A 27,960-nucleotide genomic window follows, 5' to 3' on the forward strand; every position below is an offset into this window, starting at 1 on the left:
ATGACTCTATCTCAATCTATTCCTCCCAAAGGGCAAAGTCCTTTGCGATGGTCGCGTGCCGGTGATATATAAATAGTGATGGTACAGATAATTGGGTACAATATTGTTCTGTTCTTTATTATATTAATTTTTATGCTTAGTGGTCAGGCAGACCAGGCAGGGCGATCAGTCACTGAGAGCCTGATTAAGATAAAGAAATATTCAATCCTATTCTTCATATCTCGTAAAAGAACTTCAGCAGTTTATTGGCCTCTCGAGGGGAATGATTTCTCATTGATTTTAATTCGCAAGTTTTACTTTTGATTTCTAATTATTGACATTGGCACTTTTTATTTTTATTGTTACTATATATTATGACATTTTGTCATTTTCAGTTGTTATGGCATTTTGTCTGCACGACCGTCATTTAGACATTTTTTAACTTCTCATAGGGCAAGTTATAGTAATCGCAAAAAAATCGAAAATGAAAATTTGTATATGCCTTAGAAAAAATGGATGGATGTGTGTGTGTGTGTGTGTGTTTTTTTTGGGAAGGCAGGTCCAGCGGTTATGGACTCTCAATAAAAATAAGTTAAAAAATTGCCATTTGGCGGTCAAAAATGTTCATGATATATGTATGGATATATGTACATCAAATTATCATATATTTATAGAGATTTTAATATTGTGTACACATTTTGTGTAAATTTTTTTGGGTTCCGTACAAAGATTTTTGATTTTGAAGTTCATTCATATGGTTCAAACAAATGTCCTCGATAGTATGGAATAACCGATTTGTTTTTGAAAAATCATTCAGTTCGTACACGATCGCAATTTCCGAATCCGAAAGGCAATTTTGCCATTTCGGAGGTATGGAGCGCAAAGGGTGTAAAAACGGTTGTGCAGTTTATGAGAGAACGGATCATTCGATTAGATTAATTCCAAAAACATTTTGCTTGAGTTGATGGTATGCAAAAATTGCATTTACAGAAAATTAAGTAAATTTGAAAATTAAAAAAAAATCAAAATTTTCAAAAAAAATTCAAAGTTTCAAAAAATTCAAATTTTCGAAGTTTTTCATCATTTTCAAAAAAAAACTTAATTCTAAAAAATTGATTTCTTACAAAAATTTGACAATATTTCGAAAATTTTAAAAATGGAATATTTTCAAAAATTTCTAAATTCTCAAAATATTAAAAAAAGTTTTTTTTAATTCCAAAAAAATTTAAACTTCGAAAAAAATTTTAAAATTTTGAAAAAATTTCTTAATTATCAAAAAATTTCTAAATTATCAAAAAAATCAAATTTATCAAAAAAATCAAATTAAAAAAAAAAAAAAACAATATTGTTGTGAGCATTCACATAAGTTGTTTGTGGAATACGTTGGTTGCCCTATAGTAAGCACTTATAAATTTACAGTATGTATTTTTAATAAATAATCTATTTGAAATTATTTAAAACAATTATTGTTTATTTTCATTCCTCGAAATTCTAGCAATTTGCCTTAAGGCACGATGCCATACACCACTAGTTTTTTTGAAGTTTGAAGCTTTTAACAATATTGTTTGTTCCAGGCAACTGAAATATAGATATTTTTACGTAAAATGTTATCAATTTTTATTTTCATACACATAAATGTATTTTATGGTGGCAAATGTGATTATTCTATCAAATTTCAATAAAATACAATCATTTATAAACTTTTTGAGGTTTCAGCAATCTTTTATTATCCATTTGAAAAATAAATGCGGTTAATGGTTTGACAATATAATTCTTTAGTGTTCTTCACCCGCATATAACTTATAAAATTTATATATATATATAAAATAAGATTTTTTATATATATAATAAATAGCATCCAAAGTTTTATATACGGGTTTTATTTGATTTCACACTATATGTCTATTTTTGTTATTGTCCATTATATTTTGAAGTAAAATTTCTTTAGGCGCGACTAGGGTGTAAATCCGTACAAATGCAACGGAAGTGCGTTACGGTAGATAAGATAATAGTCGAGTGCTAATGATTCGTCATTCGCTTTCGATGATATCATTTCTATACGGGTCGATTGTGATTAGTCGTCGTGTATGTAAATAGAGATCTGTCGTTGTATGCGAACCGATATCAACAAGGAAATCGGCATAGATAAATAAGCAATTCAAAGTTACATCGTAGTACAAATGGTGATTTAATAAAAAATGCCTGAATCAGAAGAATATTTTACCCTGTTCCTTGAAAATAATAAAACAAATTAAACATTTGTGCCGTGTACTAAACGTAAGTTTATTGATTAGAAATAATTTCTATATTATTCGTAGTTTTTGTAGTTGAAGTTATTGAAATGGAAAATACTTTTATAGGCAAGACAGATACTACAGATGTTCAAAGAATGAGATTATATCGTCAGCGAAAAAGTAAAAAAATACAAGCAGTCAATGAATGTGTGTTAATTTTTAATTACATGAAGTTCTTCAAACACAATTGTTATATGATGAGTGAAGTTGCGAAAACAATATTTGCTTAGGCGTTGTTTAACATAATCCACTGTGTGAACAAATATTAAAGAATTTATTAATCAGCAATTACTTCATTTCTCTAATGAATGTTCAAGTCCTAAATGCTAATTACAATGACAAACCGATCATGTCATATTTGAAGTATGACTTTGATTACATTATTGTTTTTGAATATTATACATATTTTTAATGCTATTATAAATATATAATTTATAATTTATCATTATATAAATGTGTATAATGATTGACGACACTAATAAATGTGTGCATCACGAGTATTACCAAATTACTAATAAACATGATTCAATATTGTTTAATGATGTATTAATTTTTACTTAGATGCCATCTTGTACAGTAGCAAATAAGTTTGTTAACACTCTTTTTTAAGATCATTTTTATTAATTTCTCAATTACTATTGTTCCATTATCAGGAAGCAGAGACGGCCTGGCTTACGGCTGCCTGCTGCGCAACGAACTCTTAGACGCCGACATCGACGACGTCCGAATGTCGTACGACGGCTGCGACGACAGGACGTCGTCGTCGGCGGCGCAGAACAACGCCAACAATATCGGAGCAGCGAACGGAGCAGGAGTAGCCAACGGCATAGGAGGAGCGCCCTGCGGGCCGCCGCTGTTCCGGTATCGGTCGCCACAGAAACAGGTAGGATAATGGATAGATATATACAGTAGAACCTCGTTTATCCGGACTAATTGTTGTCGATAGGCATCCGGATAATCCAAATTATGAAGAATAATGTTTTGTTTATTAGTCCAGTCATTTGGTCGTTTTGCCGGTACAGTACTCCGAGAATTCTGAAAATTGGTAATCTTATAGATTTTGAGGTGCTCTTTACGAAAATCAACTTTGCCACCTCAAATTTGAACGGCAAGTTGCCGCCATATTAAAAAAATGGCGTCAAAAAACAGCTTTTTTAAAATATCTCCTTTCTGGCTTATTCCACGATAAAAGTATCTAAGTACGAATTAAACTAGAGAAAATTTTCTACAATTTTTTGGAAAACCGTTTTTCTGTAAAATTGATAGTTTGAGAGTACGGCCGCCTCAAAGTCTTTGCTGCTCTCGCCGTAGTATCAAATCTGTCCATACATGACAGCACTTTGAACTTGACCACATTCCTTCTAATAAATAAATATTTTCAACGTTAAATTAAGCGAATAAGATCTTGAAATAAAATAATTCAAATATTTTTCTGTTTTTTTGGTGATTTTTTAACGCTTCAAGCTACTTGAAGCTATAAGGTGCTACTTAAGCTATAAGTATACCTATAGCTACTTTGCCATTGAAGTGTTAAAAAATTAGCAAAAAAAACGAAAAATATTTGAATTATTTTATTTCTAGATCTTATTCGCTTAATTTAACATTGAAAATATTAAGTATTAGAGAGAATGTGTTCAAGTTCGAAGTGCTGTCATATATGGAGAGATTTGATACTACGGCGAGAGCAGCAAAGACTTTGAGGCGGCCGTACTCTCAAACTATCAATTTTACAAAAAAAACGGTTTTCTAAGGAATTGTAGGAAATTTTATCTAGTTTAATTCGTACATAGATACTTTTATCGCAGAATCAGCCAGAAAGGAGATATTTTAAAAAAGCTGTTGTTTGACGCCATTTTTCCAATATGGCGGCCACTTGCCGTTCAAATTTGAGGTGGCAAAGTTGATTTTCGTAAAGAGCACCTCGAAATCTATGAGATTGCCAATTTTCAGAATTCCCGGAGTACTGTACCGGCAACAGCCTTTTTTTGCACCAAATGACTGGACTATATCAAAAATAACAAATGCATACATAGATATCAACAAAAATCGATGTTTATTAGAAAATTAACACTTACTATTAGATTTCATTATACATATTCTATTAATCATGAGGTAAAATATTCAGGTGGTATGTAAAGTATCAATGAAGAAGAAAAGCTGCTTACAAATAATTTGTTGATCGTTTTTGTAAAGACCAACAATATAGAGCTTCTTCTAAGAGTTCATTTTTCGGTCTCTTGACCATTTTCCTATTTTCACTTCCCTCTTCACTATCTAACTTGCAAGTGTACGACAAAATTGAAGCGGCATTCTTTTAATAGTATCGCTTATAGTTGATGTACTTACTGTACCTACACCATACCTATCAGCTAACTTACAGCCGATTTCGCCTTTTTAATGATTATATAATATTTATTTTATCTTTAAGGGATAACACCACCCTTTAAAAATGTATATATGCACGTCAAAACAGAGAATGTATTAATGTATATATGCACATCAGAATATGCAAGTTCCGACGCGATTATGTCCGGATAATTGCGAATCCGTATAACCGAGGTCCGGTTAATCGAGGTTCTACTGTACTAGAATATAGGTATATATATATATATATATATATATATATATATACTAGCTGACCCGGCAAACGTTGTTTTGCTAAGTAAGGTATATTCTAAACAATCTCTACAGAATCAAAAATATTAATACTTTAAGTGTATAAGGATGTGTTGTGTGAATGCTATATACAATGAGGTATTATAAAAACAATAAATCCCATTAGTTTGTCTATATTCTGTCAATACAATCAAACTGGAAGTTGTATACACTTTCTATAGAAAACATGGTATAATTCATTCAATCCAAGTCTTTTTTGGTCTTTCGACTTATTGATTACGTTTCAAGCTTATCAGATTTTTTTTGGATTCTGCATTTTGAATATAAATGTAAATAATACTACTGAGCTTATACAAAATTTTCAAATTTCTGCAAGGAGAGATTGAAAGTGAATTAAGTATTTCTGTTTTGACATGCTTTTTGAAAAGTTTCAAGTAACATTCGATGAATTAAAGTATATTCCATAAAAAGTATATATGTAGAGCAGGGCGAGGCACAAAGGCTCAATTTGACTTTGAGCAAATATTAATTATATTATAAAAATTCAACCAATTATAACACAATAAATAGCACATTTCAAACGAACAATTATCTGACTACATTCAGTAAAACTGCCAGCTACTTCATCATTATAAAAATGTGCTTTTTTGCTGTCTTTCAAAAATTTGTTATCTATAGACCTTTTTACCCCATAGACAGAGTAACTTGGAATGGCCAGGTGGCAAACGGGTTTTATGTCTTATTTTAATTTTAAAGGTATTTTATAAAATAATTACATTTTTAACTAATGCTAAAAAACTACCAACGGAAGAAAATACTTTTATTATGGATTAATAATAACCAGCTATAATCAAGGTTATACCTGGTTATACATCTTTTTGCCTCTACTTTTAAATATCTTTGTTAAACAATGCTTAACTTTACTGGTTTTTGACACATCGGACCTTTTTAACCCCGGACCTTCATATATTACTATCTATTCTTCGATAAATTCTGGGAAATTTTAACTGGGAAAATGTTTTTCGATAAAATGTCCATTTGATCGATACCAAATTTAGGTTCTGAATTCAAATAACATAAATAAAAAATAATATAACCTAGAAAATGTTTTATAAATACCAATGAGTATATAATTATACAAATGAGATCTTTCAGAGCACCGTGTTTGAGAAAAATATGCCAAAAAGTGCATTTTCATATTAACATTTCAAAAAAGTTGATATTTTGAGTCTCTAGTAACACTTGCGGCCCGTTTACTAACGTTTTTGTATATAAATAAAACTACAAACAAAACTACCTACTACAATTTAATCATAATTAAATAATATTCACCTAAAACATCCTATTAAACGTAATTGAATATCATCTGTTAAAAACCTTGGACATTTGACGTATTAGCCACCGTCCATTGTTTTATTCATATTACTCTTCTACAAAAATGTTTAAATTAAAAACGTACAGTTCCTACGCGATTTTGAAATAATTTCTCACCTTTCCGACAACCTACTGATTGGAACGAATTTTTCACGACTAAGACCGGCCAAATCGGTTTAGCCGTTTTCAAATTTTACCGAATCATTTGATAGAGAGCTCCATTTTTATATAAAATATATATATATATATATAATATATATATATATATATATATATTTCTGATAACGGTACCTGCATGTACTAATGCACTATGAAGAAGTATTGTCTGAATCAACTTTTACCATCCATTCGCCCATTCGTTGACTTTTCTCATTATCACGTAGGTACGTTTATTATTTATTATCTTCCAATCATAAATGGACTGTTATTTTATATTCTTTCCAACACTGTTCCGGATTCTTGGACGATGACCATGAAAAGTGCAGGAATTATTCGAACACTGAAGACTTCTATTAATATTTAGAATGATTGGTCAAGCCAATTGAATCTAGAATTTGGAAGATGATGATTGTGTTCTCAAAAATAACTAGTTGGTATTAGTATTTTTTCTTCAGGCAAGTTACATGAACTTCCCGATATGTGTAAATAATCGACTTAATCAATAAAAAATACATTAATTTATGAGCGAGTAAAAGTATTCCGAGTGGATTTATGACACACAATTGAAAGCGAACGAAGACGTTAACTCGGAGTATTTTCTAAAAGCAAATTTTAAAAAATCAATAGTTATTAATTGAACCAGTTTCTGTAGGACTTTAATGGTTTAGTATGTAGAATTAAGACCAAGTACTCTATCGTTATACCAAGTAAATCATCTAATTTTATTTTAACAAACGTCAAAAAAAAACGACCAATTTTCTCAAACTTTGAATTTTTAAAATTAAACTACTTGTCGTAAGGCCGTAATATTTTAGTAAGTTCTATAAGACCATGATATACATTGCCTACAAAAATTCTATAAAAATTGGCTTAATTTTTTTTCAATAGTTAATTACAAGAAAACGGCCCGGTAGATTTTCACCTAAAACTAATCATTTCCAACTAATATCTTTCGAACAGTTTTTGATTTCTTAAAAACGAATTTGGTAGTGTGAGCTTAAACTGGACGAAAAGTTTAACACTTTATTCCAAATTACAAAGAAACGGTTTGACCGATCGTCGCACAAACGATAGTCTTCATCGAGATACATACATTAAATGGCTTTGAAACTTTTAAAATCGGTCCAGCCGTTTTCGAGAAAACGTCGATTTACGGCAAAAAATCTGTTCCAACACAGACACACACACACACATACTTTTTCCAAATTCGGTCTTATTCGATTCAGAATGGCTTGAAACGTCGAGAAAACATGATATTAGCCAGTCGGATTTTTCTATGAAAACATAAACTTCTCCTTCGGGAAGTTAAAAATTAAATCATACAGAAAATGATATTGATCAAGGGATGAGAGACTATAATACACGAAAAGCTTGGTACCCTACTTGTTCAAAATTCCAAATTTTAAAAAGTTTTCAATTTTTTTCCTTCTCCTTTTTTATTATTATTTCAATTTCTAGTTCTTCAGGAATACAATTTCAATATTTTTCTGCTGCATTTCTATTGTCAATACAGTTTTATGTTTTAATTCAAGATTTCAATTTATGCAGTTCATTGACGTATGTCTAATTATTTTTAATTCTAAATTCTTTAAGATTTTAAATGTAACTTCTCTTTCTGCTAATTTATATCTTATCTCATTTTTATAAATTTTTAAATATCAAGTTTAAATTTTATTTCCCGCTGCATGCATCTAAAGAAGAGGTGTTAATTTTTTTGAACTTTTCCAAAAAAAAAAGTCAAAATCTTTTTTTTACATTTCTCGACAAAGTTTACCGAAATCATTAGCATGCATTTTTATTCTGACCAAAAAACCAGAAGCGTCTTTAGAATGAGATCGCTTTTTATTCGAAAGACAAACTTTTGGCCATATGGCGGCTACTGTGCCGACATTTGTGCAAATAGAATTAAATTATATATATATATATATATATATATATATATATATATAAATATATATAAATATATATAAATATATATAAAAAAGAGTGCGCGTAAGGATCACATGCGATTGAAGTAAAACTTTTAATATTGTATGAGTAGGCAATTAAGATAAAAATAAAAAACATCATATTTGAATTTTAAAAATCATATATTAATAATCACATAACATCAATAACACAGTTTAAAACAACAGCGATAGATTAATTGCTATCATATTTCATATATGATATAATAGGTTTGTGATAACTGAAATGAGAGACATAAATTTTGCTTTGTAAACTATGTACATTTCTGGAGAAAACTGCATCAATAGTCGTGCCATATCTTGTGGTTGATTCAAATGGAGAATTATTCATTGTTAAATTAAATTTATTATTAAAAAAATCAATTAATGGTTGAGATTCTTCTGAACGAAAATTGACATTGAAATCTCCAGCAAGAATTAATGGCATTAAAGAAAATGATTTCTTTTGGCAAATATGATTTTATTTCTATCGGCACAGCTGTTCTACTGATATTAAGAGTTTGAATATGATGTACAGCTTTCTTCCTAATTTTGTTACCTATCTTACCAGGAAATTCAAACCATAAACGTAGAAGTTCATCATTATCGCCACGTTCTATGTACACTAATTTTCTTACACAACCATTAGCTAAGCCATCACTTACATCAATATTAGTTGTTATAATGTAAAATTTATTCAGAACTAAAATTATTTCATACGGCAAACCCCCGGTATCAATAACCGATTTTTGTGAAACTGCTGACGAATGTATGATTGTTGATCTGTCGCACGGCAACCTACATAAATATCCGTGGCAGTAGATATTATTTTGTCTTCAACGAGACTTTCAATTCAATATAAATTTATTATATTCCATGACACATTTATTCTCTAAGAAAAGTCTTATTCCATGAGGACATAATACGGCAACCTCTTCTTTTGTAAAAAACGTGATTCAATTAATGCAAGTTCATATATAATAGGGTTTAGCGCTCGACTTACGCATGACATGACGGGAGTGGATACTCGCGACATCAGCGCTTACGGCGTCGTAGTGTTCAACTTCACGTTGGCGTTTTCGTTGCATTTGTACGGATTTACACCCGTGTAGCCTAAAGAAATTTTTACACCCATATCCCGCCTAAAGAAGTTTTACTTCAATAATCAGTAGAATTTTTGCCTGAGTGCAACGAATATTAGTTAATTTAATGAATATTATGCTGCACTCCTTGTAACAAACTTTCCGAGTCTGTAATTTGTATATATGTATATATATATATATATATATATATACATAAATTTGTTCAAGAACAAGCATTGTCCATGAAAAGTGGCATGTAATGTATGCACATGAATAATTTGAACAAATTGTAGAAACAGTTTAACTGTTTTTCTATTCACGCCCGATTTACATACATTTCCAATTCTTACGAGATTGCATTTATATATATATATATATATATATATATATATATATACTAGATGACCCGACAGACGTTGTCCTGTACCCTCGTCTATAATTCAAAAATTCAAAACTTTTTTATATTCAATCTCATATTTTTTAATATCCTATTTGATGTCCTGCCTTTGTGTCTCATTTATGGTCTTAGCATAATCAGTATAAAAAAATCAGAAAAAAATAATATAGTGTCTGCGGTAAAAGAACAATATCACACTTGATTTCACCACACAACATAATTGCTTCAATAATTTAGTCTATAATTTTTATAATCCCGTACGATATATCAGTTGCTTTTTGGCAATTATAATTTCTAAAGTACGTTTTTCTTACTAATAATTTACTAAACATTATTGTTTATGTTCAAATCTTAGGTGAATTAATTTGTAAAATCTAGTTCATAAGTGCACTCTTCAATCTAGGATCAACTTGCTAAATATTCCATATCCAATGCCAAACAAATGAATTTTTGACACATGATACAAAATTCTAAATCATTTTTTACAAGTAGAAATATTTTTTTGTCTTTTTAAATAACTTAGTAAAGTAAACCAAAATGTGACATGCATAAGTTTAACAAAATAGTGTATATGCAATTTTGGACTTGTTGCGTTATTTATTAAACTGAATTATATAACTTCATCTGCCAATATATACTGTCCATTGTATTTTATATTAATTTAATTTCTGGCACATCTCAGCTGCTTTTCGGCAATAATAATGTAGACATGACATTTTTCTTGTATATTATATTCTAATATTATCTACGCTCATAATTTCAGCTAATTTCAAATTTCAAGTGAATTGACATTTTTAGTAGATGACAGTTCAAATGTTTTTAATGTCTAACAACGACATATCGTTTTTTGCAATCTTTTGCATTTATTTCAACAATATTATTATATTTTTATAATCATCTTCAAAATTTCCCTTAACAAACTTCAAAAATATTTATCAAAATTCGAATAACCGTTTAGGAGAAGTATCAAATTATACACCAGTACAGAAGAACTTTATATATAAGATATATAATAAATAGAATTGTTATTTGAAAATTGAAGTCACATTTTCAAATATTAATTCCGCGCTTTTGACAAAAAGGTAATGATACCAGTAATGATGAAACGTATCTAGTTCCGAAACGTTGTTTTATGACAATTTAAAAAAATATTTTCAACTGAGTAAATAAATAAATAAATTATTAATCTGAAATTAAAAAAAAAATAATTTGTTAATCTGAAATATGTATTCAACCCTAAAACAGATGCACCAATTTTTTTAAATTTTAAGAACATTTGTTGGTGAAAACTGGCGTAGATTAGTTTTGCGAGATCGGTCGAGCCGTGTTTTTTTATTAGAATTAACAGGACAGTGCAAAAGTTTTTGTCTTCGTTGCTGACATTAGAATAAATATTTGATAAAAACATTTTTTTTTAAATTGCGTTATATATCTGTCGCTTTTTGTTTTTATTCCACTTTATTGCTTTTCTAGTATCATTTTATTATTCAGAAATTTATTTTATTTATTAATTCTATTTTATTTTAATCATACTACGGATATCATTTTAATGTAAATTCTATCCTTTGTACTCTTATTTATTTAAATTTATGTTATTATTTATTATTTTTACTAGATGTTAAATTACTTAACAGTTGTAATAAATATTGTTATTAAAAATGCATTATATATTAAGTTTCAATATTATCATGTAAAGGTTAACAATTGTCTTAAACTGTTAATTTCTCATTAATTGAATAAAATACATGAGTTTTCTCGTTTCGAAACATTAAATATCCAACCTTGTCATGTATATTAAAATCATGGCATTTGTAATAAATATTTGTAATACATATATATATATATATATATATATATATATATATATAATAAATGTAATAGTTTAAATATTTAGATCAACCTTGTAATGCAAAATGCAATTGTGGCATCTAATGCAGTCTAACAGTTTTCTTAAATGCATTTGCATAGAAATAACTTATACAAAACCGCATTCGGACTTTCAAATACCTCAATCATACATACACACACACATATATATATATATATATATATATATATATTATAAAAAAATCAGCAATGTGAATCAGAAATACATTTATTTTACATCTATGACAAATATCTGAATTGAAATATGCACTTGCATTTTATTTATTATTATAAAATGTCTTAAATTACTTGAACAAAATATGAAAGTAATAATAGTATAATATTTTTATATCCAGAATTTTATGTAATTTGAAATATGTTTCAAATATATATGCAATTAGTAAATTTTAATTATTTAAGTCATTACTAGTCTTGGCTAGACTTTCTCGGACGTCAGCTTAATGAGGCACTAATTTGTTAGGACATATTTGTATATATACATATATATATATATATATATATATATATATATATATATACAATTTTGTGTGAAATTATATATATTCTTACCGAGATATTTCAAATGTATTTATGTCAAAGTATCAAGATGATAAGGCAATCGCCTTACTTTTTATCATTGTAGAAATGGATTTTTGTTTTTTACTTATGAAGACTGATAACGCTGATAAAAAGATATATATATATATATATATATATATATATGTATATATACTAGCTGAACCGGTGAACATTGGTCTGCCATGAAAAATATTTTTAATATAAAATGTTTAGGTTAAAAATAACTAACTAAGAGAGCAGCTAACAAAAAACCTAGAATTTGTTAAACAAAATAATTATATTGTAAAAGTATTGTGAAGCTTATTAAAATACTTATTAAATTTTTGAAAAAATACTTGCAACAAACAAACTAGTTATATTTAGAAATAATTAAAATTAACTAAACATAAATAAGTTTATAGTAAATAAATTAAATAATAAATAAATAAGTAATAAATATAATTAAACTATATTAAATTTGCAAAATATTGACTTGAGCCTTATTATAAGATTATTATATCGACGGCTTGTAAAATAAATAAATAAATATTATAAAATAGATACTTGTGGAAGGAAAGCAAAAATTCAAACTTGTGGGAGCGAACAACCCTTCATGAAAATAAATTGAATTTTAAAGTAAAAAGAGCTGTATGTGTCTTTAAATTCTACATTTAAAAAATTACAATAAAGAAAATTAACTTCAAAATTAAAAAAAAAATATTAGGTTTGGACAACCCCTAATAAAAATTCATTGTTTTTTAACGTAAGATTTAAGCTTTTTCTTTAAGATAAAAAATCTGAACTAAAATTATTTCAAAAATATTCAATGACAATGAATGAAAAATGATTGAATTGCTAAGATGGCTAGAAAAAAATAGGGGTTGGCGATGAAAAAGTCAAAATTTAGTGTGTTATGTATATTCTAAAGCCACATTATAAAAAAATATAAACAAAAAAATTAGTCTAAAAATTAAAAAAATATTTGAAGGTAAACAACCCATATCACTTAGAGGTATAAATAATACATAGTAGCTGATTTTCAGATCTACTGAATACGAATATAAAATTTGCTAAAAATCGGTAAAGTCGTTTCGGAGGAGTTTGTGACTTGGAAATTTTATATAAAATAATCATTTTCTATCTCTTCCTTAATTATTTCTATTATAACTTTCTTCATTACCATTATATGCAGTCTATGAAATAAAATGCGGAAGCAAAAGATATCGGAAATCCTCTCATAGGTAGAATTCTCATACAAAAGATAAAACTGTAAATAAGGAATGTTTATAAAAATGCGATAAAAGAATGAATGTGAATTATTTCAAATAACAGCTAACAGATATAATAATAATCTCAGAATTGCATAAATTTTTCTAATAATAATAAAAAAATATTTCAACGGTCCAGTTATAATTGCAATTAGAGCGTTTTATAGCTTCCTCATAATTTATATATTGTAGTTTATTGCAAGTAGTTATGAAACGAACGGTGATGCTTGTGTAATTATTATTCTACGATTTTTTTACAGTTTGCATTTTGATTACATAACTGAGAAACATTGCAAAAATTGAAGGAAAAATGGATTACAGGAACTGAATATTTCTAAAGAGATTTGATATTTAGGCAGATTTAATTTAGAAATTATTAACTTTCCGTAGAGTAATCGCAAAAATATCGAAAATGAAAATGTTTATATATCTTTACGTTTCAAAGGTTTCTGAACATTTTGACATATATTAGAAAAAATGAATGTATGTGCGTCTGTATGTGTGCGGATAAGAATATTTATCGACGATTTCGAGTACACGGATCAACCGATTAGAATAATTAAAAAAAACATTCGAATCCTACTAATAAAGAGACGTGCTGATTAGTTTTTGTCAAAGGCAGGTCTAGCCGTTTCGGAGATACAGAGCGAAGAATGCAGAAAATACAAATCCAGTTTTTGAGAGAACTGAGCGTTTGATTTGTATGATTCATAAAGCATTTTATTTGTATTGACGAAATGAAGAAGTAATGAATTTTTTGGGAAGGCAGGTCTAGCGGTTGCGGAGATCCGATAAAAAATGTGAAAAAATTGTCATTTGGCGGACAAAAACGATCATTAGACATATGCACATCAAATTATCAGATATTTTATGGATTTTTTAAACAAATTTTGTTCACTAATTCCTGGGTTCCGTATCAATGTTTATCTGTAATACTGCGACGTGGTGCCTACGCGCTTGTATATTTCTTTTCTACTTCGATTGCTTTGAAAAAAAGTTCAAAATTACCAAAATATTTGAAAGTATAAAAAACACATTTTTCCTAAAATGTGAAAAATTATATAAATTTAAAAAAATCGATTTTTTTTCTAAAAGAAAATTGAATTTTTTTTTTAAAAAAATAATTTTTGCTACGGGAAGTTCTAGCAATTTGCCTTAAGTCACGATGCCATGCACCACTAGTTATTAGATAGATATATTTCTGTCTCTTTCTAACAGCTGTCTGATTGGCTGTGAGCTGTGTGAAGTTGTTTCCATATTCATACATTGTAAATGAAGTGCGCTACACTTTAAAATTAAATTCATAGTTTTTATTATTATTAAGCGACTTTATGACTTTTTTATTATTGGTTTAATATTCAGTAATAGTAATTGTTATTAAATCCATTTGACAATAATATTAAAGCATCTATGCAACATATTATTAAAAGAGAAATCCAGGCCAAGGTTTATTGTTGTTGTTTGTGATAAGGATAATATATATACATGTGTATATTATTATTTCCAACCTTGGGAGGCCTTGAATTTTCCATTTTCATTGTTGTAACAATTAGAGTGTTTCAATGGCCTTCGTTTGTATTGAACGTCAATACTTTTATTATTCTGAAGCTGTATATTTATGCTTTTGTTGTGATGACATATCCGTCAATTTTTTTTTATTGATTTATAATATAAATATTTTACACCAATTTGGTAAATTTTATAAGTACATAAATTTCCTAAATTGGTGACCACGATCGTAAAGAAACGGCTCGGACGATAGTCGCACGATTGGCTTTTAAATTTTTTAAATCGGCCCAGCCGTTTTCGAGTAAAAGTCGATTTACGGTAAACAGTCTATTCACACACGCACTAACATATTTTTTTCAAATTTGGTCTCATTCGATTCAGAATGGCTTGAAACGTCGAGAAAACATAAAGTTAGCGAATCGGATTTTTTTTATGAAAACAAACTTCTCCTTCGGAAAGTTAATAATTGTTTTTGTTGAGTGCTCGAAGTATAAGGCTTTTTTTAAGTCCAGATCTAATTTGATCTTGTTCATTATAATTATATATATATATATATATATATCTATATATATATATATATATATATATATATATATATATATATATATATATATATATATATATATTTAACAACAATGTATACAAATATTATTACCAAACTAGTGTTTGTTTTAACATGACATATTATCGTCGTTCAGACATATGATAACACTTGTGTTTGCATAATTTGTGAATAAACAATATTTCGTCCACAAACTTTATTCGAGAAAATTTATAAGTATATATATTCTGATTTTAAAATTTTTCACAAATCTTGTTTTTGTACTTTTACAAAACACACTTTTGATTCCACGACGACAAATTTACACTCATGATAGAGAACCTCAGATTTACTCTTCTGATTTTTTTTTATGAAATTTTGAATAGAGTTTATAGTCAAACCGAACACCTTAAAATATTATAGGCCTATGAAAAAAGGTTTAGTTAAAAAAATTAAAGTTTTGTATAATAATTGTCAGATAATATTTAACATTCCACTCAAAATATTACCCGATTCTTACAATTTTCCATTTTATCAATTTATCAAACTTTTATATTGAGAGACATAATTTAAGGTTCTAAAGATTTTTCATGTGAACACGGCTTTAGATTTCAAAACAATACACAATGTATTGTTGAAACTAACAGAATAGCAAGAATATAATTTATTATTAAATTATGATAATTGATACGTTTCAGCCTAACCCAATTAAAAACACAATGAGTCGAAATTATATTAATTCAACAACTGAACTAGAGTAGTTGTAGACGAGGTAAACCGTTATATATATATATATATATATATATATATGAATATATATATATATATATATATATATATATATATATATAAATATATATATGAATATGCATTTTTATGCAAATTATTAAGAAAACGGAAACAAGGGCTCGTGCCCTTTGGGTTAAACGTTCCAAAATTACCATAAGAATTCTTAACGACATTCTTTGTATTAGGCTCGATGGTATATTTGATATTTTAATTTTATTTAAACTCTAAGTTTGTTGCTAAATTTAGGTAAAGTTATACAAATTAAAAGGAACATATATCAAATTTTTTTGCACTGTTTTCAAAAATTTCACACATTTTAATAAATAAAATTAAATTTTACATACACTCATAAAATCTTCAAACCATTTTTTTAACTTCCAATAGGGTATGTTATTGTAATTGTCCAAAAATCATTATTGAAAATTTTTACATATCTTCACGTTTCAGAGGTTTCTGAACATTTTGGCATACCTCAGAAAAAATGGATGTGTGTATGGATACAATTTTTCGTCCACGATTTCGGGCGCACGGATCAACCGATTTGATTGATTCAAAAAACATTCGATTCCTATTGATAGGGAGATGTGCTGATTAGTTTTTTGGCAAAGGCAGGTTTAGCCGTTTTGGAGATACGGAGCAAAGAGTGCAGAAAATAGTAATCGAGTTTTTTGAAAGAACGGAGCTTCCGATTTGAATGATTCAAAAAACACTCAATTTAAAATGATGGGGAGATCTGATGATCAGTTTTTGGCAAAGGCACGTCCAGCCGTTTTGGAGATACGGAGCTGAATGTGAAAAAAATGGCAGTTTTTGAGAGAACTAAGCGTTCGATTTGAATGATTCAAAAATTCTTTCTGTTTGTGTTGACGAAATGATTGCGTTTGGGAAAAAAAATCAAATTTTTTTTTACCTAAATTTTATTTTTTGAATATTTTATTATGGTACGGTAAGTTCCAGCAATTTTCCTTAAGGCACGATGCCATGAACCACTATTTAATAATTGATTTGAAATATTGTGGCTAAACTTATTTAAAATTATATAAATTCAAATTTAACCATCGCAAATTGCTGGAACTTCCCGTACCGAAAAATTAAAATTTTCGCAAGCGCATAAGCGCCGCGTCACTGTCTGATGGTTAAACATCATAAATCTTGGTACGGAACCTATAGAAATCTAAATACAGTAGAACTCCAATTATCCGAACTCCGGCTATCCGAATCGCCGATTATACGAATCACTTTCAGAAAAAAAATTGTCCAAAAAAAGTCTAAGTTACAGTTAAAACAGCTTACATTGACGGAGATGTTTACAAAACAATGATTTTTTATTTCTAAACTTGTACATAAGTACATTTTATTTATATTTAAAACATGTGAAAATGTCATGTTTCTTTCATTTAATTCAATAAAAAAATAGTGCAATATCAAAACGTAACTTTTTTCTCTCCAATGGCAATTTTTAAAAAAAAACTCCGATTATCCGAATATTTGATTATCCCGGTCCCCATTAATTCGGATAATTGGAGTTCTACTGTAAATTTTTACTTAGCTCTTCATTTTCTCAAAATAAATAAAATGTTTTCTGAATCATTCAAATTTGACGCTCCGTTCTCTCAAATCTGAATTGTAATCGAATGTTTTTTAAATCATTGAAATCGGTTGATCCGTGTTCCCAAAATCTTCGACGAAAATTTGTATCTTGTATATATAAAAATGTTCATTTTCCATTTTTTTTTTGCGGTAACTACAATAAGAATTAAAAAGAAATATTTCAACGTTATTTTGTGGCCGCATCAATAAGAAGTTAAAAAGAAATATTTCAACATTATTTTGTGGCCTCATCAAAAATTTTACATTTTCCTAAATCTAACAAAATTATCAAACAAAAATTTATTTTTTAGAAAAATAATTATATTCTTATGACCTTACAGTAGAACTCCAATTATCAGAATTAATGGGGACCGGGACCCATTCGGATAATCAGAGTTTTTTTTAAAAATTGCCATTGGAGAGAAAAAAAGTTACGTTTTGATATTGCACTATTATTTTATTGAATTAAATGAAAGAAACAGGACATTTTCAAATGTTTTAAATATAAATAAAATGTACTTATGTACAAGTTTAGAAATAAAAATGCTAATTAACTTCCCGTAGGGCAAGTTATAGTAATCGCAAAAAAATCAAAAATGAAAATTTTTATATATCTTTACGTTTCAGAGGTTTCTGAATATTTTGGCATACCTTAGAAAAAATGGATGTATGTGTGTGTGTGTGTGTGTGTATGCATGTATGTATGTACGTGTGTGTATGTATGTGCGGATACAAATTTTCATCGACGATTTCGGGAACACGGATCAACCGATTTGAATAATTCAAAAAACATTTCACTTGTATTGACAAGATGAAGAATCGATAAAATTTTCATGAAGGTAGGTCTAGCGGTTTCGGAGGTATGGAGGAAAAAGTAAAAAAATGAGCCTTTTGGTGGTCAAAAATGATCATTAGATATATGCACATCAAATTATCAGATATTTTAACAATAAGTATACATTTTGTTAACATTCCTATGGGTTCCGTACCAATGCTTATGCGTTAGACAGCGACGCGGCGCTTACGCGCTTTATATTTTGTCCCTATGCAGTTAAAGCAATACGATTGCTTTGAAAAAAAAGTTCAGATCTTCCACAATATGTCAAAATAAAGAAAAAAAAAATTTTTTTCAAAAAAAAAAAATTAAAACAAAATTTTTTTAAATTAAACTGCTTGGAAACGATCGACCTTGAAAAAAATGGTTTAAAAAAATTTTTTTTCAAAAAAAAGTAATTTTTTGTCCAATTTATAGTTTCTCAAAAATCTTATTTTTTTCAATTTATAGTTTCTCAAAAATCTTATTTTTTTTAAAGTAAATTTTTTTCAAAAATGTTAATCGTTTTTTAAAAAATAATAATTCTTGGTACGGGAAGTTTCAGCAATTTGCCTTAAGGCACGATGCCTTAATTGCCTTAAGACAGAATTCCACTTACAGCTAGTTTTGTAAACATCTCCGTCAAATCAAAACAAACAATGTGCCTACACTGGATTTGCTGGTGGAAGAATAATAGCGCACTTAGACTTTTTTTGGACAATTTTTTTTCTGAAAGTGATTCGGATAATCGGCGATTCGGATAATCGGCGATTCGGATAATCGGCGATTCGGATAGTCGGGGTTCTACTGTATTTAATTTTTTTCTTATTTACATTTTTATCACAAATTTTAGTAATTTAGAATCCAATTATTTCTTCATGAAACAGGAAGTTCTAAAAATTTTTCTTTTCCCAGGATGTACCAGGAGCAGCACCCTATTCCCTATCGCCAGTCAGTGCCAAATCGCAACGCCTGCTCCGATCGCCCTGCAAGGCGACCAGAAAGATCTCGAAGATCCCTTTCAAAGTCCTGGACGCACCAGAATTACAGGACGACTTCTATCTGAACCTGGTAGACTGGTCAGCCCTAAACGTCCTCAGTGTCGGATTGGGGAGCTGCGTTTATTTATGGAGCGCCTGCACCAGCCAGGTAAGATAAATGATAACCATGAGATAGATTATAATCATAAGATAAATGATAACCTTGAGATAAATGATAACCAGGTAGTATTGGATGAAATGGTGATTTTGATTTTTTTTTTATCTAGGTGACTCGTTTATGTGACTTAAGCTCTGATGGCAATGCAGTTACATCTGTGTCGTGGAATGAGAGAGGAAATTTGGTGGCTGTTGGGACACATCACGGTTACGTAACGGTTTGGGACGTTGCGGCCAACAAACAGGTGAGATAATAGAACTAGTTGTAAGTGGCATTTTGTCTTGAGCTTTTAAAGCAAGTTGCATGAACTTCTAGATGCTTATACGACATTAACTTAATCAATAAGAATTGAGATTCAGCCAAAACTAGTTCAACTGTTTATTTTAAAAATAATATTTCGAATCGATGTCTTTCAAACGTACTCATAATATCTGCAATTGTATACATTGAATTTATTGTTCTAACAAATTTCATTTCATTCATCTTGCGTTCTAAAAATATACTGCAATCAGTAGCTATGTACGAAAAGCAGAAATTTCAAACTTTGATGGATTTTTTATAATTGAACCTAATAAATTTCAGACTGCAAAATCTATCTTCCGACAAAGGTTCATCAATATCAATAAAATAAAGTTTAAAATTAAGTTTTAAATAAGAAATAGTTACGAAGAAACGGCCCGGCAGATCTGTTCATTATTCAATATTTTAATCTCTGCCTTATCTTAATCGCTTTCTTGTAGTACTAATATATCGGGTATTCTTGTAGTACTAATATATCGGGTATTGCATTTTTCTTAATTAGAATTCAACAAATATCAGATATATTCATTTATGATACTGATATTGATATTATCAATTGTCAAATTAAATGCAATTAATTATTTATTTTCAATACTTTAATCTCTGGAATATTTTAGTTTGTTTTTGGGAATGATAATTTCCAAATTACATTTTTTTCTCTGATAATTCAATTCTTCCCGTAAGGTAAGTTATAGTAATCGCGAAAAATCGAAAATGAACATTTTTGCATATCTTAACGTTCTAAAGGTTTCTGAACATTTTGGCATACCTTAGAAAAAATGGACGCATGTCATACAAAATGGTACTAAACACTGTAAAAATGCCATGTGGTTGCTGTGTAAACACGCATTTTAGAAAGAAAACCTAACCTAGAAAACGCACGAACGCACCATCTTATAATAACTGCATCTATCTGATGTGGCATCATGACATAAGAGTGATGTTGTATTTTATGTACTTGATCAAACAGCAAGTACATGGCATTTAGACAGTATTTAGTACCATTTTGTATGAAAAGTGCTACGTAACATAGCCTTGCCATAACATTGGTCTATTTTACGGTAGAATCGGTAATTAACATTTTGACAATTCTTATCTCATCTGTCAAGCAATAATGAGTTGGTTTTTTTAAAATTTTTCTATTTGTTTCTGCATGATTACTATATTTTTCTGTCCAGAACCACTATTGCATGTGCGATGACACGCTCTAAAATGATTTATCTAAATTGGAAGAGCCGTTGAGGAGCAGTGTATTGACAACATACGTCCGAACTTCTGAATCTTTGCCAAAATCTAATCAGCACGAATTCCAACTAATATCTTTCGAACAATTTTTCAATTTTTTAAAATACAATAAAAATTGTGAGCTAAATCATGGACAAATAATTTTACACTTTTCTGCAAATTACCAAGAAACGTCACGGCTGATCTTTGCGCAAAACTGATAAACGTTAGTCCTTATGGAGTTACATCGAATGGCTTTTAAATTTTCTAAATCGGTTCAGCCGTTTTTGAAAAAACGTCGTTGAAAGCTCAAAAATCTGCTTTTACAAACTTTGGTCATATTCGATTCAGAATGACTTGAAAATATTAAAAAAAATAGTAAATCAGATTTTATCCCGAAAACATGAACATATCCTTCGGGAATTTAAATACGTATTAAATTTTTTGTTAATATTTTTTTAATCACTATCTGTCCTAACGTAAAAACATGAAAATATCAAATTTCGACTTGTTGATGCATGCCAGAAATATTTTGGCTACGCCTAATAATGTGATAAGATAAAAACAGATACAAAAACAATAAAATATTTTAAACTCGACATTTATTTATTATTAATTATTGTTTATCGATCTTGCAGGTTAACAAATTGCATGGACATAGTGCGAGAGTTGGTGCCTTAGCATGGAATGGTGATCTTTTGTCTTCGGGCAGCCGTGATAGGCTGATTTTACAACGAGATACGAGGACACCGAGTAAGTTTGATTGAAAATTATAAAAAATATATAATAAAAATTATAAACTGCTGGAAAGGCAGTAGAATGAATATCTTGTAGAAGCATCATTGGGTGAAACATCTCAATCAGCATCGATTTCTAAGAGATTCATACAGGAAAAGTCTTGTTTTAGATTAGAGAGAGTTGAAAATTTCAACGCTCTAAAACAAGACTTTCAAGAAATTTCAACTTGAAATTTTCTTACTGACATTTTCTACGTAAATTAACTTTTATGTATAATTTCTACATAATGTGAAAATGTTATTTATATGTAAGAATTATCACAAAAAACGATAATTGACCAGACTGAGGGATCGGCCGATCTAAAAAAGCGTTGGGGGTGAACAGCCCTTGATTAAATTAAATTAAATTGTTTTTAAAATATAAGCGTTTTGAAGAATTAAAAAAATCTTTATCTGTTAAAAAAGTTCACTGACTGGGAAACGGGATAAAAAAATATGTAGTTTATAATGAATTTTATGGAATACGGAATTTGTAGTAAGAAAATGAAAATTTAGGGTATTGTACCTCAAGGTAAATTGCTGGAACTTTCCGTACCGTAATGAAATGTTCGAGGAATTTTAAATGTTTTCAAATAGATTATTATAAATAATGTAAATAAACAAACAGTAAATAAACAAAACTTAATCAATCGGATTCAAAATGAAGGTACGTCGTCTAATATTTATTAAGAACTATATAAACTGAATTGCAAAGTTAAAATTATTTATCTAAAGTATATAAATGAGCTTTAGAACTTTAGCCAGAATTCAAATTAAAATCTGAATTATTTTCGATATCCAAAAAAAATCTTTTCCCAAAAACAATCATTTCGTCAACACAAGTCTAAAGTTTTTTGAATTCAAGGAATATTAAATGTTTTCATATAGATTATTACATTCGGATTTAAAATGAAGGACATTGCCTAATATTTATTAAGAACTATATAGATTTGCAAAGTTAAAATTATTTATTTAAAGTATATAAGTGAGCTTTAGAACTTTAGCCAGAATTAAAATTAAAATCCGAATTATTTTCGATATTAAAAAAAATCTTTTTCCCAAAAGCAAACATTTCGTCAACACAATCAGAAAATTTTCGCATCATTCAAATCGGTTGCCAAGTTCTCTTAAAAACTACCATTTTTTGCACATTTACCCATGTATTAGTGGTTACAGCTATGGGCTTTCAATCAAAAGTTCCAGGTTCGATACCCGCCTCAGACGATTCAAATTTAACCAATTTCTTAAAATTATTAGAATAATAAATTCATCAAGAAGTGTTGAGAAAACCGTTGGGTTGCCTTCTAATAAAGCCAAATAATAAAAGTTAAATATGTCCTTTCCCCCGTATCAGTGGTTAGAGCTATGGGCTTCCTATCAAAAGTTCCAATTCTGATGTCCAGCAGCAGTAACATGGGTTTACAATTTGCTCCGAAACGGCTCGATCTGCTTTTGCTCCGTATCTCCGTAACGGATGGACCTGCCTTTGCCAAAAACTAATCAGCACATCTCCTATTAATAGGCATCAAATGTTTTTTGAACCATTCAAATCGGTTGATCCGTGCACCCGAAAACGTGGACAAAAATTGTATTCATACATACACACACATCCATTTTTTCTAAGGTATGCCAAAATGTTCAGAAACCTCTGAAACGTGAAGATATGCAAAAATTCCTAATTTCGATTTTTGGACGATTACAATAACTTACCCTACGGGAAGTTAAAAAATAGTGGTGGACAACACTTGATAAAAATTGTTTTTTTAAAGTAACATTTAAATATTTTCATATACTCAAAAAAATCTTAATTAAAATTATGTCAAATAAAGATCAAATTAAAACTAAAAAAAAATAGATTCCAAAATTAAAAGAATAGGAGTGCCTTACCCTTGATAAAAATAAATAATTTTTTGAAGTAAAGAGAGTTCTATGTATTTTTCAATTTTAAATTATAGAAAATTCAAATAAAGAAAATTTGGTCAAAAAATTTAAAAAAAAATGTTAGGGGTGGACAACCCTTGATAAAAATAAATATTTTGAAGTAAAAAGAGTTGTATATATTTTGTCAATTCCGCATTAATAAAATAAAAAAAAAAATAGTTGACCACAAAATTTAAAAAAGGTAAAAGTTAAATTGTATTTTAAAGAAAAATTTAAGCTTTTTTCTTCAAGCTCTAAAATCTGAACTAAAATTATGTCAAAAATACTCAATGACTGAACGCCGGATACAAAATGATTGAATTGCTAAAATGGCTTTAAAAAATAGGGGTTGGTGATAAAAAATTCAATAAAATATATTTGTTTTTATGTAAAATATAAAAATGTTCTGATAAGCCCAAAGAAATCTTGATCAGTTAAAAAGGTTCACTGACTGAAAGCGGGATAAAAAATGATGTATTTTTTAATGAATTTTGCGAAATAAGGGATTTGTTGTAAGAGGATGGAAATTTAGGGTATGTTTGTATTTTATGAAGAAAATAAAAATTGGTTCAAAAGTTAAAACCTCTCGAGGAATCTTGTTTTATTTTTAAAAAAATATTAACAAATGGTTCTATATATTTTTAACATTCCGAAGTTAACTCTTACTACTTGGTTTTGAAACTTTACTTTGTCTTATTTTTAGACCTATATTAAAACTTTTAATATACTTCTAAGACAAAGTAAAGTTTTTTCCCTAATAATATGAGTTTTATACTTAGTTTTAATTATTTTTTAGGTGTAGTGCCCGAACGAAGACTTGCAGGTCACAGACAAGAAGTTTGTGGTCTAAAATGGTCTCCCGATGGACAATATTTGGCATCAGGTGGAAACGATAACAGATTACACGTTTGGAGTCACCATACGACATCAAGTAAGAAAGTTGATAAGCGATAAGTAAATATAAAATATTCTTTCGATGGTACACACAGGTCGTCAAGTGGATGTTGATAGACTTAACTTTGATTACTCGTATCGACCTAAGATTCTATTATCTGTCTATTACCCAGGTGGCAATGCAAATTCAATAAACTCCTCGAGTCCTGTACAAACGTATGCAGAACATGTGGCTGCTGTTAAGGCAATCGCCTGGTCACCTCACCATCATGGACTTTTGGCCAGCGGAGGTGGAACTGCTGATAGGTGTATCAGATTTTGGAACACGTTGACTGGACAACCCATGCAGTGTGTAGATACAGGTAATAATAAATAATTTATACATATTTTAGCCCAGAAAAATAAATTAATGCATTTAACTGCCTTCCAACACACAAATGTTATGGCAAGGCCATATTACGCTCCAACTTCCGTACATTATGGTACTAAATTATACTGAATACTATCAAAATGCCATGTTTTTGTTTTAGTTGAGTTCACATGCTCGAAATTAGTTTTATTATGCGAAAATGAATTCAGAGACATCATTAAATATTACTTGATCACTTTTGCAAAGTAAAGAGTTATCATTTCTTTTGTTAATGCTGTTTATATCCATAGTAATGAAACAGGATTCAGCAAATCGTCTTTGTACAATTTGGAAAATTGATGATTGATTTATAAATTTATATATATACGAGTATATATATATATATATATATATATATGTATATATATATTAATATACAGATAATAATCAATTTTTTTATTAGGATCTCAAGTGTGCAACCTCGCGTGGTCAAAACATAGCTCGGAGTTAGTTTCAACACACGGATATAGCCAGAATCAAATACTGGTTTGGAAATATCCTAGTTTAACTCAGGTAAACTATAAATAGAAGATATATATACCAGCTGGCCCCGGCAAATTTGTTATTTAGCCATAAGGAATATTATTCTCCTCCTTCCCCTTGGTAATACGTGGAGATATTCCGTCGCCAAAATCTAGGAATTCTTTTGAAAATGTTTAAGTGGATAAACTTAAGCTTTTTCAGAAGCTAAGACCAAGACTGATTTTGAAAGAAAATTCCATGAAAAATTGATCGGTTATGAAGACAGAAGAAATCAGTTTGAGAAAAAAAGATCATTCTTTCTGCACTTAAAATATGCAATTAATGATATATCATTTGTTTGATTATCAATATATCATTGTTCTTCTCATATCATTTTTCTCAAATTATACGGACTACTTTTTAACTGTCTTTTTTGTCCCATTTATAAGTCTTATTAAAGTAAGTAGTAAAGTATTTTAATATTAATTTCCCTTAGGGTAATATATCTTCACGTTTCAAAGGTTTCTGAACATTTTGGCATACCTTGGATAAAAATGGCGCATGTGTGCGTATGTGTATTTGTGTTTGCATGCAAATTTTCGTCGACGATTTCGGGAACACGGTTCAACCGATTTTATTGATTCAAAAAACATTCGATTGGTATTGATAAGGAGACGTGCTGATTAGTTTTTGATAAAGGCAGGTCTAGCCGTTTCGAAGATACGGGGGAAAAAGAGCCAAAAATACTATTTCAGTTTTTGAGAGAACGGAGCGTCCGATTTCAATAATTCAAAAAATATTTTATTTGTATTGGCTAAACGAAGAACTGTTTAAATTTTTGGAAAGACAGGTCCAGCGGTTATGGACTCTCAATTAAAAACATAAAAAAATGTTATTTGGCGGTCAAAAATGTTCATCATTAGACATATGCACATCAAATTATCAGATGTTTTATAAAGATTATAATAATGTGTTCATATTTTGAGTCTTTTTTTGGGTTCCGTACCAAGATTTCTATATTTAAAGTTCATTTATATGGTTCAAACAAAATGTCCTCGACACTATTGAATAACCGATTTGTATTATTGAAAAAACATTCGAGTCGTACTCGATCGCAAAGCGTTTTTGCAAAAGGCATGTCTAGCCGTTTCAGAGAAATAGAGCGCAAAGGATGTGAAAATGGTCATGCAGTTTTTGAGAGAAGGAAACATCCGATTAGATTAATTCAAAAAACGTTTTGCTTGTGTAGACAGTGTGCAAAAGATGCTTTTACAAAAAAATTTCGTAATTTTGAAAATTTAAAAAAAAATCTAAATTATCAAAAAATTTATGAAGATTGAAAAAAATTCAAATTTTCTAAATTCCTAATGATTTTGAAATAAATCTACATTTTGAACAATTTCGAAAAATATCAAAATTAAAAAAAACGAAATACGAAAAAACATACAAAAAATTGAAAATATTTGGAAATTTAAAAAAAATCGGATATTTTCCAATTCCCACAAAATAAAAAAAAAATGGATTTTTTTCCAGGAATTCTAAAAAATCGAAAAAATTATCAAAAAAATCAAATTTTACGAAAAAATGAACATTTTTTTGTAAACATTCACATAAGTTGTTCGTAGAATACGCTCGTCGCCCAATTTAAAAAGCACTTATAAATCGTAGATTATTTTTATTCCTCGAACATTTCGTCACGGTACGGGAAGTTCCAGCAATTTGCCTTAAGTTATATCCTATATAAAAGTATAAATTTTAATATTACGGTACGGGAAGTTCCAGCATTTTGCCTTAAGTTATTTCATATATAAAAGTAGATTTTTTTTAATATTTTTCTCTAATGATATTTTTTTCCCAGGTTGCCAAATTAACAGGACACTCCTATCGAGTCCTGTATTTAGCCTTAAGTCCTGATGGTGAAGCCATCGTCACTGGTGCTGGGGATGAAACATTAAGATTTTGGAACGTATTTTCCAAAGCCAGAAGTCAAAAAGAGAATAAATCTGTACTAAATCTATTCACTAGCATACGGTAA

The 27,960-nt window shown here is 29.0% G+C and overlaps 1 protein-coding gene across 1 annotated transcript; it reads left to right on the forward strand.

Moving 5' to 3' along the window:
* LOC113370640 (fizzy-related protein homolog) lies at nucleotides 1–27,960 on the forward strand. The gene is made up of 9 exons (XM_026611333.1): nucleotides 1–61; nucleotides 2,927–3,156; nucleotides 19,698–19,931; nucleotides 20,050–20,184; nucleotides 22,103–22,217; nucleotides 24,957–25,091; nucleotides 25,228–25,416; nucleotides 25,867–25,976; nucleotides 27,784–27,960. The coding sequence occupies exons 1-9, from the start codon at nucleotides 1–3 to the stop codon at nucleotides 27,958–27,960; spliced, it is 1,386 nt and encodes a 461-aa protein (XP_026467118.1).

Source organism: Ctenocephalides felis, unplaced genomic scaffold (genome assembly GCF_003426905.1).
Source record: "Ctenocephalides felis isolate EL2017-DRISC unplaced genomic scaffold, ASM342690v1 CF-g0.4_SCAFFOLD_00845, whole genome shotgun sequence".
NCBI classification, from domain to species: Eukaryota; Metazoa; Arthropoda; class Insecta; order Siphonaptera; family Pulicidae; genus Ctenocephalides; species Ctenocephalides felis.